The sequence below is a fragment of the Salvelinus namaycush genome, chromosome 3 (genome assembly GCF_016432855.1).
Source record: "Salvelinus namaycush isolate Seneca chromosome 3, SaNama_1.0, whole genome shotgun sequence".
Taxonomy (NCBI): Eukaryota; Metazoa; Chordata; class Actinopteri; order Salmoniformes; family Salmonidae; genus Salvelinus; species Salvelinus namaycush.
The window spans coordinates 74,063,706-74,078,925 of record NC_052309.1 but is presented as its reverse complement, the minus strand read 5'-3'; the positions used below and the strand labels follow the sequence as shown (position 1 = coordinate 74,078,925).

Genomic DNA, 15,220 nt, shown 5'->3' with positions numbered 1-15,220 from the left:
AGTGGGACAACTTTTAATTTAGCTGCAATTATGTAGATCACATGAATTTACAAGTAATCTTGCTCTATGATCTTCCTCAAATTGCTACATGCAAAAAGTAGACTTCCAAATGTTGTCCTATATAGCTATTTTCATCCTGTTCCGTGTCTGCATTACATGGGGGACAATGCCATGCGTGGCCACAGTGACAGTAGGCCTACTGAACACAGTGTTTACAGCATAAAGATACAACTTTCTATTTCATTTTGTGGCTTCCAATATGTAGCAAAAATATGGGCCTGGCTATGTAATAAGATAAGATAGTTCTTTATTAATCCCCAAAAGGGCACATTTGATTGAACCAGCCAACACATAACACCACCAATAAATACAAAATAAAACACAACAAAGGACACACTGACATTAAAAGCAGCACATCATCAATGAATATAAGTGCTCATGTTAAAAAGCCTCATAACATAAAATGGGTGGGTACAAGCAATCGGTACAAGCATTGCCATGGTTCCTGAGAAATGAGCATGGCGACTGTGAGAGAAGAGAAGGGGATTGAGGTTGTTATGTAATAATTGCATTTACTGACCCTGAGGTGAAAATTAATTGCATAGTATTGTATGCACAGTGCAAATGTGCCATACATTACCTTCACTTTACTTTGACCTTTTAATCAAGGGTGATATGTCCTCATTTTCCTTTGGACTCAACATAGAATTATAATGAAAGTCCACAATATAGCCAAACTTTTCCCCACAGTAGGCTATTAAAGAAAACAATTGGGTAAAAGTTGGAACGATCCCTTAATAATAAATGAAATGTTATCATTCATTCAATCACGGATGTATCACATACAGCAGGCCAACATACAGTCGGACTGTGATAATTGACTTAATCACCGGTAGGCTAACAAAGCCTGACGCAATGTCCTGCCTCATCACTCTAATTACTGGTCTTGCAAGACACGTTTCTTCACTACACAAATACCGCGCAAAATATTACTTTTGTCACAATTATATTGTTCAATTGTGAATCATTCAACTAATTTAAACACAGCATAACCTGTAGCCTAACAATGCTACTTATGATTTGTGTAATATTTGCATTCTTTGCGCCATATTACCGATGCCTTTCAACTCTTGTGCAGCAGAAAACCGCTCAAACTAGAGCACAAGATGCCCTGCCTCGAGTTACCTGCACCGTCCGACGAATACGCGCAGTTTTCGGTCAAGCGGTTCTTCACAACTTGCGCGTAAAAGGTAAATAGCCATTATATTTTAGCCCTCTATATCTGCAGATTTTGTTTGTTTAATTAGAATGTATGGTATGCTGGTTGATCTCATTTCCCCCAGACAGGTCTGGAGTCAGTGTGCCTGTGCCAAAAGCCAAAGAATATTGTGGAGTGAGAAGGGGAGAGAAGAATGGTACTCTTTCTTTCCAGAGTCGATATGACAGTTGCTACACACAGGTTGAGGTATGGTCATGTATTTTTGATGTTCATTGCATTGAGAGGTCTTGGTCTGTGTGTAAACCTACTGATTGCCATATCAAACCACATATCAAACCACAAACCACTTTCTCTTTAGGGTGACACAGTGGTTGTATCTTTGAGAGTTCAGCTGGATGCAGGGGATCAATGGTACAGGGTCAAAATTAGCTGCCCCCTACTCAAGAAGATGGCCCAGAAACCCATCATCGGTCGCACCTGTGAGTTCATATAATTTCATAGGGAGTGAATTTTAGATGATTTATCCCACATAGTGATTACAGTGCCATCTAGTACCACCTCTGTAAAAGTCATTCTTCCAATTTACTTTCCTTCAGCACGATCAGGAAAATGCAGCATCCATAGACATTTGCGTGTGGACTGTGGGCCCCAGGATGTCTCCAATGATGGCTGTCTCAAACTGGGATGCTGCTATGATGATCATGACTCAGCTTGCTATTACAGAATGAACAGTAATGGAATTAGCTTTGTGTGTATTTTGTACAATGGAGAACATGCTTCTGAAAGAAAGTATCAGCAGAGGGATAGTGACTGTCTTGGTGAGATTGGCACATAGTGATTTCAGAGATTAAATGTCAAGAATAACTCCTTGTTTCTGCCTCCTCCTCTTGCTCTTAGCCTGTTCTCTGGATGGCCATTTTGTGTTCTCTGTGAAGGCGACAGACACTGACCCCCCACTCAACCCCAACAACCTTGCCGTCAAGGGTCAGCCACAGTGCTCTCCTGTAGCTACCTCTGCAGATACAGCTGTCTTTAAAATCGGGGTGAGGGAGTGTGGCACAAAGATGATGGTGAGTCAGTAGGTTTAGTTTGCCTTCTGCCCTATTCTACAGTAGTATATTTCTGTCCTGAATGCCTCTGGTAGTAGTATAATGTTGCTTTTTCTTGTAGTGTTGAATACTCTTAGGTATGCAAAATACCTCGTTCCCCCTCTTTTATTTACAGGTGAATGGGGATGTTGTAAGCTATGAGGTGGAGGTTGAGGAACTGCATCCAAAGATTACAGGCAAACATTCTCCCTTCAGGTAGCTGCTTATTTCTCTTCCTGCCTGTGGACAGTGCACTACAATTTGGACTACTTTACCATATCGTGGCTTTAGCCAGAACCTAATTGCTTGAAACTGCTATGGAGTAAATGTTTTGAATGAGACTTGGTTTGTAGTCTGCAGGTCCAGTGTCAATATGAGGGGTCAGCTCTCCTCCACACTGATCTGTGGTCCTTAAACCCAACTAACCCTCCACCTGTGACTGCACTGGGGACTGTCCGAGTGCAGATGAGAATAGCCACAGGTACTGTAGTAAAACAATATGGTTTCCACAGACCAAGCAAGGGATGCCAAATCCAATCACTGCAAGTATATGGCATCAAGAGTTGTCACTTCACACACTGTTACACTGGTAGACCTCCATCATCCTGGCCCTTTTCTTTTTTCCAGATGAGTCCTTTACCTCTTTCCTCCCTGAGGACCAGCTGCCCTTGACCCTCTATCTGCGTAAGCCTGTGTATGTGGAGGTGTCAATCACTCCACCCTCCCCTGACCCCAGTCTCTCCCTGCGTGTGCGGGACTGCTTTGCCTACCCTGCCTCCAGACACTCCGTATGGACACTACTCCATGATGGGTGAGAGGGAGGGAGATTAATCACTGTGAATATGAAGACTGTCAATATTGGTTTAGTAGTCTCACTCCCTTCTCCCTGACAGCTGTCCTAACTCTCTGGACAGCATGAGGAGTTCTGTCCCAGTGGACAGCCAGGGGAAGACAACTTCTCACTCCCAGTTCAGGTTTGATGTCAAGACCTTTTCCTTCTTGGACCCTGAGACAGGCAATCCCAGTGTGGAGGAGGTAAGGTCTATCCTAGTTATCTGAAGAATCTGAACATTTTGCTAATATATACTGAACAAAAATATAAACGCAACATGTAAAGTGTTGGTCCCATGTTTCATGAGCTGAAATTAAAGATCCCAGAACTCTTCCATACATACAAAAAGCATATTTCTCTCAAATGTTGTGCACAAATTTGTTTACATCCCCCGTTAGTGAGCATTTCTCCTTTGCCAAGATAATCCAAAGGTGTGGCATATCAAGAAACTGATTAAACAGCATGATCATTACACAGGTGCACCTTGTTTTGGGGACAACAAAAGGCCACTTTAAAATGTGCAGGTTTGTCACACAACACAATGTCACAGGTTTTGAGAGGGTGTACAATTGACATTCTGACTGCAGGAAGGTCCACCACAGTTGTTGCCAAAGAATTTAATGTTAATTTCTCCACCATAAGCCGCCGCCTCCGTTGTTTTAGAGAATTTGGCAGTACGTCCAACCACTCACACAACCGCAGACCACGTAACTACGCCAGCCCAGGACCTCCACAGCCGGCTTCTTCACCTGCGGGATTGTCTGAGACCAGCCGCCCGGACAGCTGATGAAATTGAGGAGTATTTCTGTCTGTAATAAAGCTCTTCTGTGGGGGAAACCTAATTCTGAATGGCTGGGCCTGGCTCCCAAGTGGTTGGGCCTATGTCCTTCCTGGCCTACCCATGGCTGCGCTCCTGCCAATCATATGAAATCCATAGATTAGGGCCTAATTTACTTATTTCAATTGACTGATTTCCTTATATGAACTGTAATTCAGTAAAATCGTTAATTGTTGCATGTTATGTTTACATTTTTGTTCAGTATAAATTGTCAAAAATAATATCTCTTGGTCCTCCATCTGCTGCAGTGTTTCCCCAACCCTGGTCATTGATGACCTAACAGTACACATTTTCATTGTAGCCCTGACAAGCACACCTGATTCAACTAATCATCAAGCCCTCAATGAGTTGAATGAGGTGTGTTTGTCCAGGACTACAACGGAAATGTGCTCTGTTGGGGTACTGGAGGACCAGGGTTGGGAAAAACACTGATTACTGAATCTTGTCTTTCAGGTGTACTTTTACTGCTGGGTGGAAATCTGCACAGAGGAGGAAGAGTGTAAACAACACTGCTCCATCACCTGTGAGTTTCAGGTCCCTATGTTTTACATTCACCCCAACACTGTGAATTGGGTTATTTCATCCAATAGTCATGCTGTCTCATCCTCCTCCATCAAGCACCTGATGGTGAGAGGGAGAGGAGGGAGTCTGGGTCAGATCGAGTCTCCCAGTTAGTCTCATTTGGTCCTGTGCTGTTGGGTCAGAACAGTTCTGAACAGGAACAGAATCATAGTGATCATCTGAATATAGGTAAGCACATTCCAAATAGGGGAGAGTGGGGTAAGTTGAGCCATTTTTAACATTCAACATCACTTTGTCAAGGGAAATGTATTCTTTCTAACAAATCTACTTATTTCAGGATGTGTATCCCAGGAAATAATCAGAATTAATTTAAGCGTTAGTTTAAAACATAGCTTGACCCTGAGTAGTTGAGCCACCTACACATTTCTGTACTGAATTAAATATTACCACCTTTTTAAGATCATGTCTATTTTTCCCCAATCACAATTGATTTGGTCTTTTAATCAATTTAAGCATATTTCAACACAGGCTTAACACCTAACAAACGTTGTACTTTTTTACACTTAACATATACCAGCAATAATGCCTTGCATTATGCCTGGGAAGAACTCTTAAATTTGCTCTCTTGCCCTTGGCTCAACTTACTCCAAGGCAAACATTTTTACTATATTAACCCAAACCACACAGCTACAAGGATGCACTTTCATGCTAGGTTTAGGACCACATATTGAAGCTTATAGACTCCAACTGATGTATAGAACAATCTATTTTGGTTTAGATACAAGCATCATCAAACATCTAACTCAAATTAATTTGACTTTTTTGGACCTAACTTGATTACCTCTTTCCATGTTGTTTCTTCCTTCAGACTCCATGAAATGACATCTTCCTAAATATTTGGTCAAATGATACCCTTGTTTCTAAGAAACCATACCCAAAATGTCTCAACTTACCCCACAGCTACTGTATGAGTGGAATGAAACTGACACTAACATTTTCTCTTGCTGGCCCTCAGCATTTCAGGTGTCAATGTACTCTGTCACTGTCATCTGTACCTCTATCCTGTTCTTCCTCCTGTTCTCTTCATGGTCGATGAGTTGTCAAGTGGCAGAAGTGAAAGAAAATGATGTGGAAATGGAAACAATGAGACTGGCCTACAGGTTGAACAAGCCCAATAAAGCACCTCTATGAACACTTAATTACAATTGGTATTTATTTCAACTACCTTTTAAATACCTTCACTGGCTATGTGCATTCCAATGCATCCAGTTTGCCTTTGACACTTTGGTAAAGGTCACGTAAACTGAGTGCATAGCGCTGCACCTGAAAAGTAAATATCAGATATTAAAGCCTCCTATCCTACAGCCCCAGAAAGAGCAGAATATAAGGGTGTCTGTTGGAAAACCTGAAGTGATCCTAAGGTATTGATTCACATCTCTTGAATCGAATACCAATCAAACTTGTAGACTGCATAAATTACTGTATCAGTGACAAACAAGAAAACTATACAAATTGATATTTATTGACATCAATGGTGGGGTTAGGTGATTTTAAAAAAACAGGAAGGTGGTGAGAATCTCAGAAAACTGTTGATTCAGTAAGGTCGGAACTTCCTCTGTGCTCTTAGCAAAGCAATTCGCTGTTTGTCCTCCTCAAACTTTTTCCTCAGTTCAGCGATGTCTGAAAGCGAGAATAACCCTCTTCAAAATCCAGAGTGACTGAGTAATATGGACAAAGTTAGCAGTGAAGCCAGAATGACTGAACAAAAAAGTTAGTTTTGCACTAAAGAATAATGATTTCACTACACATTGTGCTTCTGTTGTGATCAAATGACTGGAACCATAACTTACGTTCTTTCTGTGTGTTTCTGTGCTGCCAGGTGTAGAAGTTCATGAGCTCCTTCCGCTTCCTTTTTCGGCTCTCCTTCTGCAGAGCTTTCTGATTGGATACCTCACTGTGGGGGCGGGTCTTGGTCCCGCTTTTACCCCTGGTAACTTTTACCCAGCCCTCCTCATCCTCCAGCTGCTCCTCAGCCTCCTCCTTTTGTCGCTCTGCCTCCTGGGTAAGAAACAAACAAAAAAGTATGTTAACAAATACCAAAATGAAGAGTTGAGATTGAGAGAGGGAGAATCTGACCTCTTCTTTTCTCTTATCATAATCCTGCATGAAGGTGTCAACTGCCTCCTGTAGTTTGTCTGGCTGAGCAAATGACTGCTTGTACTGATGAATCCATTCTAAAGACAAAGAAACAAAGCGAGACAAGTGAAAGGCATGTTAAATACTGTATTAAATCTGGGTGAAATGTCTTTCCAATTTGATACATTCTGCCAACATTTAGAAAAGGACTTTAAAGCTCACTCTGTAGACCTGTCCACACAGGTCGCTGTTCTGTGGAAACAACCAATGGGACATCATGGGGATGGGACTTCACTGCTGTAATACTGATGGCCTTCTGAAACACGATGTAACCCACTCTGAACCCCTGTGGGGAATGGAAACAGAAAATGCTCAATACTGAAAGAGTGTCCATAAGCACTTCAATAATCAATCTGATCTAAACCCCGAGCTTCGTTGTCCGGATTCAGGGCATACCTGTTTTTGTGCTGGTGTAAAATACTTGGCCAGCTTGGGTCCTGAGTGCTCAAAGGACCCTGGCTTCTCCCTGAGCTCCACTGACTGAACAGGACCAAACTGAGAGAAGAGCTCCTTTATGACACCCTGAAAGACAGCAGAAAGAGATTAGTACTTTTATACCTTATTTGGCCACAGACAGCTGTAGCACAAACATTACATTTTTCTGTAGACTTGCTAATAGTACAACAATCACATGCACACTGATTGGTAATTGACAGTCTTTACAAAAAAACGTACCTCAGAGCAATATGGGGGAATGTTAAGGACAAACAGTGTTCTGTCAAGGGGTCTTTGTGTGGTTTTCTCTGCTCGCACCTGGTGCTCTTTTACACATATTTTGTGCTGGGCAACACTGTCAGTACTGAACTGTAGAGAAAGCACTGAGAAGAGTGGTTAAGTCAAAATACAGTCAAAACAGACAAACATCTGTCTAGGCAGAGCCTAATACATTGTCTACAACTCCAGGGAGACACAGAGGTTACTAATGGCTTTAGCCTGAGAGTAAAATAGACAATCTTGGCTTAAACTACATGATGTAATCTTAGGGAATGCAGTCCAAATAATACACATCAAGTTGACCGATTTTAATCGTTAAACACCATAAGACAACAACCTCAAGACTCATGTGTTTACAAAGTTTGGTCTTGAATCAAGTTTAAGTTCAGTGTTCGACATACGTTTGTGGAGTTTGCTAGCTAGAAGCAAGCTAGCGTGGTTGAAACAGAATGAGATCATGAGCGAACTAACAAACCTCAAATTATATATTTTTAAACACATTCTCCGTTTACGTGTGTTATTTTAGCAATGGTTACCCGTAAAACCTCCTGGAATAACACAAGTCTGGTTGGCATGTTTCGTCCTGGACGGCGCCATCTTCTTTGCGACCTTTCACACAGGAAGTAGAAATGGATTGGTTGTAGTCTAAATGTGCTTAATACAAATCCCCCCCATCAAAAATGTTAATCCTACTTTTAGAGGCTCTAGCTGTCTATCACAGGGGTTCTCAAAGTGGGGTCCAGGTGTACTGCAGGGGTCCGCGGCCAGATCTCAACATATGTTTTACATTTCATTTTTTTATGACTAACATACTAACAGATTATACGACGGTTGGCCAAGGGATCTGTGGAATAAATTTAAAGTATTTAATAGATCACTATGTAATAGTATTTATCTACAATTGATGTCCTTAATCCTGGGCAATATGGGCCTAGGGAGGCTCAGGGATATTGGTATTCACAGTACGCCACCATTTATGTTTAAACTCAATTCTATTCCTCAATTAAAGCTTTAAAACAGCAGTTTGCTCTGCCTCATGGCAAAATGTGTAGAATTGCAGGATAATAGCTTTAAAGCTGCAACAACAAAACATGTCTGCCCCATGACAAAATTAAAACTGCTACATTTTCTCTGATGCCAAGAGCAGGGTCTTTTAAATGCTCCTTCCCAGGGCTTGGGTTCACCCAGCAGACAATGTATAACTCCTTGCAAGGCCCTTTTTAAAATTGCACTCGCGTTGTAATGTTTATGAGGGGGTCCCTGATGAATTTGCTATCACAAAAGGGATCTCCGGCCCCAAAAGGTTTTGTGAACCCCAGTCTAGCAGACAGACCTAAAGACACTAATGCAAAATTATCAAAATTCTATTGAGAAATAAGGATATGAACAAATGATTTATATACACACACATCAAAATGAACACATCTTTATAAAGCAAAGTATTTATTGGCAGTAATTAACTTGTACAGAGATCGGACCTCACTACCATATCTTCATGACTGACATAAAAGGCAGCTGTAAAAAGCAATTTACAGACAGTTGAACATAAATTGAGCAAATTAGCATAACTTCTAAGCTGCGCAAAAAGCAATAAAAAGTAAAATAACAGCCACAAATAAGCATAGAATGTGAATGCCACAAAAAGGAGAACGGCAAACCAAAAACCACAATGGAATACGAGCATGTGTACAAGTCATTCTGAAATCAAACTTTATATCATGTCCAGTACAAGAACCACTGTTGCATGTAGTTCACAGTACAAGTATCTTCATGAGTTCGTGCATCAGGTCATAGTGAGACCATCGGTTTGGGGGGAGGAAACTCCAACCAACACAAAACATCTCATGATTCCAAGAGGGGTGTTCAATGTGAACTATTCGAACAGTTGTAAAAGTGAACCATGTGATACAAAAAAATACCCACAACTGTCCAGTTTATCCCCCCACCAAATTTGATTAAAACAATAAATGAACAAATCAGACTGCCTCACATTGGTCCGTTATGAGACATGCATCTATGAGGTATGCCACGGCTACAGATGTTTTTCTTTCCTAAAAATCTTGACGATGGCATCAGTGTGTTAATTTTAGATGTTACAACCTGCCAATGATCTGTCAAATTTATACAAATACAGTATCATGTTGTTTGATCATGTCAGTAGATGTCTCTGTCAAACAGGAGGGTGGATGTATTATGTGTTGTGTGACACGTATGTGTGTGGATGTACTAGAAAGTTATATCTTAATGCGGAAGGCTGTGCACTGTGAACCAGGAGACTCTGTGGTAGAGGGGGTCTGGACAGTAGATTTGAACAGGGCCTTGAGGATGGTCTGGGGATCCACCTCAGGTGTGGGCTGAGAGGAGGCTGGACGACCCCCGGGGCGAGACAAAGAGAGGGGCAGACCCTCTTTCCTTCCACTGCCTGGAGTGTCACTGAGCCTCCTGTGAGAGAGAAAAAGAGGAGATCCATATAAGATTTTATGTGATGCTGAAAGACAACGTGCATTGCAATTGGAAAGGAAGAAATCATGCACATCGTGGACTACAATTGAATACTGGAAAGTTTGATTTGCATGCAATGCAACCAAGGGGGCAGTGAGAAATATGAATATAACAAAGACAGACAGAGAGAGACTTACAAAAGAATGGGCTGGTCTGAAGTGATGACATTCCCCTGTATGTGAAGATTGCACTTCATGGGCTGGCCTTGGGAAGAGAATGAATAAAGATTTAAGAAAGTAAAACCAATGTCTTTTCAGATAACTATTCATCACCTGCATCATTACCAGAGGATGGTGCCAAAAAAACTCAATCAACCTTAAAATAAATGTTGCCCTTGCTGTAGGCCCTTACCATCCAGACAGCGGTTGTTGTATTTCCTGTAGGCGCTCACAGCGTCCTCCTTCCTCACAAACACCACTTCGGCAATCCCCACTTTCACCAGCCTCGCTCGCTTCAAGGCACCGCACACACAGAACAGCTCCTGTGGACCGTCACAAGAACACAGGAAAAACGTCAGTTGAATGTGATAAATGAGTCATGGCTGCATCGTAAGCAGGTCTGCAATTTACACACACAGCTAGAGAATCTAAAACAGCAGAGTACTGAACAGCATGAGGCACTTACCACTATGTCCTCTTCAGTGACACGGGGGTGCAGATTATTCACTGTTATCTTTGTCCCCTCCAGAGGACTGAAGGTAGGCTGAAGGGGTGCACCAAAACATTTTACAATCAAATACATATACAGCTCACACCAACACAACGGTAGGCGTTACGTTCATCTATCGTCAACGAGAGAGAAGTAGGTTGAATACTGACCCCGAGGCTTGCTATGCAGCCAACTAGTGATGTTAAAGGCCCAGTGCAGTCCAAAATGTGACTTTCCTGTGGTTTATATACATTTCCAAACTGTGAAGTTGGAATAATACTGTGAAAATTTATTCCTTTTTCGTGTAGGAGCCGTTTGAAAAGACCACTTTAAATTTCAGCCTGTTGAGGTGGGGATGGAGTTTTGGCCTGCCTGGTGACCTCACTATGCAGTAAATTAGTCAATAGACAGAGTTCCAAACCTCTCTGCCAATAACAGCTAGTTTTCAGTTTCCCCTCACTCAGACCACTCCCAGACAGTCCTAGCAAGATTCTTGCTTGAGAAATTGCTCTTTGCTAAGAATATATTTTTGTTTGATTAAAATCGTCAAAATAAATTACATTAGGCACTTAATTGTTACCCAGAAATTATTTGATATTGAGATTTTAAAAAATGGATGCAATTGACCGTTAGTCGGTTAGCCGCCATCAATATATTTGACCGGTCATGCTTATCAGTCTATAGTTTAATTTGCATAACTTAATGGAATTAAATTGCCGTGTGTTTTCATTAGTTCGTTATGCATCTTATTTATTAAATGCGCACCGCATACAGAGCCTAGTTTGAGCAGAATATCACCTGTCGGGCATTGAGCACTCGCAGCTCCTCAAACAGCTGGTTGCTATCTGCTTGGAGTGAGACGTGTTCTTATAAGCCCAGTCATTGCGGAACAATTCTAAATGCAATCGCGTGTTGATGTGTGTCTATTCAAAAGAGGAGGATCCCAGCTTTCTTTTACTACTATTTGTATTTCTTAACTCCTAATATGAAGCAAACTGCACTGCTTTCCAACCAGGGTAGCCAATCTGGCATGGTTAAAAAAAAAAAAGTGCACGTCCTCTCCATTCAACCACCACCTTGCAATCTGAGCTGGTGGCAGTTACAGGTTGAAAACATATACTTAATTGTTTGAAACCTGGCCGCTTTCCTTCATATGAAAAATGTCAGTTCCTTTTACGCATGCAAAGCATTTTCTGTTGGTCACATTATTGTATAATTTTACCGCTTGTTAACCGGTTAGAGGAGAGGTGGGCAAATCCAGTCCTCTGGGCCTGATTGGTGTCACACTTATTCTCCATCCATAACAAACAACTGATTAATCAAACTGCATTCTAAACTGAAGATCATGATTAGGTGATTATTGGAGTCAGGTGTGTTAGCTGGGGCAAAACTGTGACACCAATCAGGACCCAGTAGACTGGAATTGCCCACCGCTGGGTTAGAGAGATACTTCTGACAAGGAGGCCATTTATCTACTTCCCCAGAGTCAGATGAACTTGTGGATACCATTTGGATGTCTCTGTCCAGTATGAAGTTAGAGGTAGTTTTGCGAGCCAATGATAACTAGCATTAGCACAATGACTGGAAGTCTATAGGTATCTGCTAGCATCCCTACCAACACATTCCTATAGCGATTACCTTATGTAATCCAGTGCTCAAGTAGCTGGGTGAATGGACGTGGATACTGACCTGTGGGGGTGGAGGAGGCTGAGAGCTGGGCTCCGCTGTGGGCCCTGCCTGCCTGAGGGTCCTGGAGATGGGCTGTAAGGCGAGAGCAGAGGAGCGGGAGGCCCCTACACTAGGGTTGGGCCTTGTGGGTGCCACAGGCACTGGGGGACGAGGAGCGGTGTACGCATCGTTTTTGACTACTTTAGTGATGGGGGCTGACATGGAGAAAGGGCAGCCCAGGGTGCCAGGCTGTTGGAGAAAGAGGGAAAGCATTGAAGCTTTTCAGTGAATGAGTGGAAAGTTTTGAGAGTGAGACACCAATACAGCCAGTGTGGCAGTATTAAAGGGATATTCGAGTTACATTGAATAATAAAGAATTACAGATACAGATCATTTAGGGAAAAGCAACAGAAATAGAGAAAAGTTAAGAAAATCTAGCATAGTCTTCGCACCCGTGACTGCAGCATATGGTTGCCAGTAGTGGTCTTCATCTGTTTGCTAGGGATATCATCATCACCTGAGAAAGACTGAGGGAGAGATGGTATGTTAGTCAATCACATATGCATTGCAGTGGCGCATGACCAGCAGAAATCAACCAAATTCAGTTGATATACTCTTAAGAAAATTTGAATCAATTCTGCCATCTAACCTTCTGATTCTTATCTTTTCAAAAAATGTCCCTTACCTGGGAACCCCTGCTTGGCATGTTCATACGGATCCCACTTGACATCCCTACCGGCCTTTGCTGCTAAAAAAAAAGTTAAATAAAATCATTATTCAGAAGGTGAATTAATATACTTGACTCTAAAAGCATGCTACCAATAACTAAATATAAAATAAGCCTAGTTGAATTTTAAACTAATTTCCAATTAACTTTAGCTATCAACTATGTTTGGAGTGAGGCTATGCTTTACCACTATAAACAATGCAAGAATTTGCATTTTCTCTTATCCGTGCACATCTTGAGCGACAAGTGGGACAATTCTGTCTAGTAGCTAAGCCTGGATAATATTAGAGCAGATCCTGGACCTGTGGTTACTATCACTTTGGAGCCAACTGTCAACCTGATCACTTACCTGGATGGTTTTGGTGATCTTCATGGGTGCCGCCATTCCTTGGCTTAGTGGAGCTCCAATGCTCCTCTTGAGGCTCAGCCTATCACGAGCATCCATCATCCTCTTAGGTGCACCCCCCAGCTGTGGCGTAACCCCAGATCTAATGTTCATTCCTTGTAGGTTGGGGGTAAACTGCCTAGCATTTGCACTGGCAATGTCGTTGGTAGTGTGTATCTGTATCTGCTGCACATGTGTCTGTAGCTGTGCTGCTTGTATCTGCTGTAAACTCTGTGGGGTAACATTAAATGTATTCTGTCCTCCTTTCCGTGAGTTGATCATCTGTCGTGCATCCTGGACCCCACCTGCTCCTCCTCCGCCACGGATTCGAAAGCGGGCATCTTTCTGGCCGAGTTTTTCTCTGGCATCCTTCACTTGAAAAGCTGGAGGAAGCGAGAGCAGGACAAGAGTGAGCAGACAGCAAGAACCAATTCCAATGTCTGATCTGACTTGTAAGAATGCTTAACAGAACGTAATGTAGTCCAACAGTAAAATGTGTAGTTTGAAACAGAAGATTATTTTGTAATGGGGCTTAGGTAAGAGACAGTCTCAATAAGCATTTTTCAACAGGGCAACAGGCAGGTTCTCAAACAAAATACCTGCTTCAACTCTGGCAAAGGGTATTATTTCACCCATTACCTTGAGCATTGCTCCAAAAGCTGTTCAGAATTAAATAATTGTTTGAGTTCCAACAAAGTAATTCCGTTGAATATTTGATACTACTGAAAATGTATCCAGGTCTGGTTTTTGGTTACCGGTTCCCCCTCCACCAAGTCTCTGTCTGACATCTGTCATCCCAATTTTCTGTCGGGCATCAAAGGTCCTCCCGACCCCTCCTGCACCCCTGCCGAACATAGGCCTGAAAGACAAGAGGAAGAGGTCGACATTGGTAGTCAACTAGTTGTAGCCTAATCCTACATGATCTAATATCCACATTTAGCAAAACACACATGGAGCGCATATAAGACCAGCTATAGGATTTGATTTTGCCCTACATTCAGTATGGCTCTCTAGGTATACTCAAAGCGATATACAAAATCAAATAGTATAACGTTAGCTGTTCTGGTATGCGCTCCTTGTGTTTTCCAAAATGTGAATATTAGATCATGGAGGACTAGGCTACAACTAGTTGACTACATATGGCTCTAGGTAGAGGATCTACAAGACTGCCTCGCGCTCTGTACCATATCTATAGGTATACTAACTAGCTAGCTATACGTTTTCGCGTTTGTAACCATTGTTAGTTTATAGCTAGCTACGTTACCTAACGTACATTCCAGCGAACTGTTAACCTTATTCGGTTCTTTTTTGGTCGATAGCTAACTTACCGTCATCAAATGCTGATAAAACATTTTTTTACCTTGTTAGCTAACTAGTTAAACGGAGCCCTGATAAATAGCTAGCTGCGCGTATTTGGCTCGTTGATATCAGGAAAATCAGTGTCTGCAGTGAAGCGATATAATAGCTACATGATTGTAGCTAATCCAACAGCGAGTACAGGCCTTGAACAGGACCGCTGAGGAATTGAAATAGCCTAGGCTTTCTGGGAAATGAATTTCTTCATTACGTTGAATGATACAACTCAAGGCATAACGTTCATAAATTGCATTCAAACTCATAAATTGCTAAATTAATACATTTTAACTGTTTCTTTGTTGTTGAAACCGCGTCGACGTATCACTTCGTCCAAAGAAATATCTTCCATCTTCTTTCACTCAAGCGCGTGAATGATCGTAACTGGACGGAGAAAAACGAGAAGAGACTATGGAAGGCAAGTTGGATCAAAAATGGCGAACTCAATAAAATATTTATTCGAGAGCTCCTTGAAAAACTACATTGTTGATATAATTACGTATACAATTTAAATATATCTATGTTGTT

At 41.8% G+C, this 15,220-nt stretch overlaps 2 protein-coding genes across 5 annotated transcripts; both read right to left on the bottom strand.

The window, feature by feature from the left end:
• Positions 1-5,998: 5,998 nt before the first annotated feature.
• LOC120044579 (ribosomal RNA-processing protein 7 homolog A-like) lies at positions 5,999-8,033 on the bottom strand. The gene is made up of 7 exons (XM_038989242.1): positions 7,946-8,033; positions 7,371-7,513; positions 7,092-7,217; positions 6,858-6,981; positions 6,636-6,733; positions 6,350-6,557; positions 5,999-6,179 (listed from the first exon to the last, which is right to left on the bottom strand). Exons 1-7 carry the CDS (start codon positions 8,004-8,006, stop codon positions 6,094-6,096), a joined length of 846 nt encoding a protein of 281 aa, XP_038845170.1. The 5' UTR covers positions 8,007-8,033; the 3' UTR covers positions 5,999-6,093.
• Positions 8,034-8,829: 796 nt separating this feature from the next.
• Positions 8,830-15,081, bottom strand: poldip3 (polymerase (DNA-directed), delta interacting protein 3). 4 transcript variants are annotated; one of them, XM_038983987.1, is made up of 10 exons: positions 14,977-15,081; positions 14,095-14,198; positions 13,304-13,722; positions 12,913-12,975; positions 12,680-12,754; positions 12,249-12,476; positions 10,536-10,613; positions 10,263-10,392; positions 10,049-10,115; positions 8,830-9,851 (listed from the first exon to the last, which is right to left on the bottom strand). In XM_038983987.1, exons 1-10 carry the CDS (start codon positions 15,042-15,044, stop codon positions 9,644-9,646), a joined length of 1,440 nt encoding a protein of 479 aa, XP_038839915.1. In that variant the 5' UTR covers positions 15,045-15,081; the 3' UTR covers positions 8,830-9,643. The 4 variants fall into 4 exon arrangements, with proteins under 4 accessions (XP_038839915.1, XP_038839921.1, XP_038839929.1 ...); XM_038983993.1 differs by having other exon boundaries at positions 12,913-12,972; XM_038984001.1 differs by lacking the exon at positions 14,977-15,081 and having other exon boundaries at positions 13,939-14,202.
• Positions 15,082-15,220: the final 139 nt, after the last annotated feature.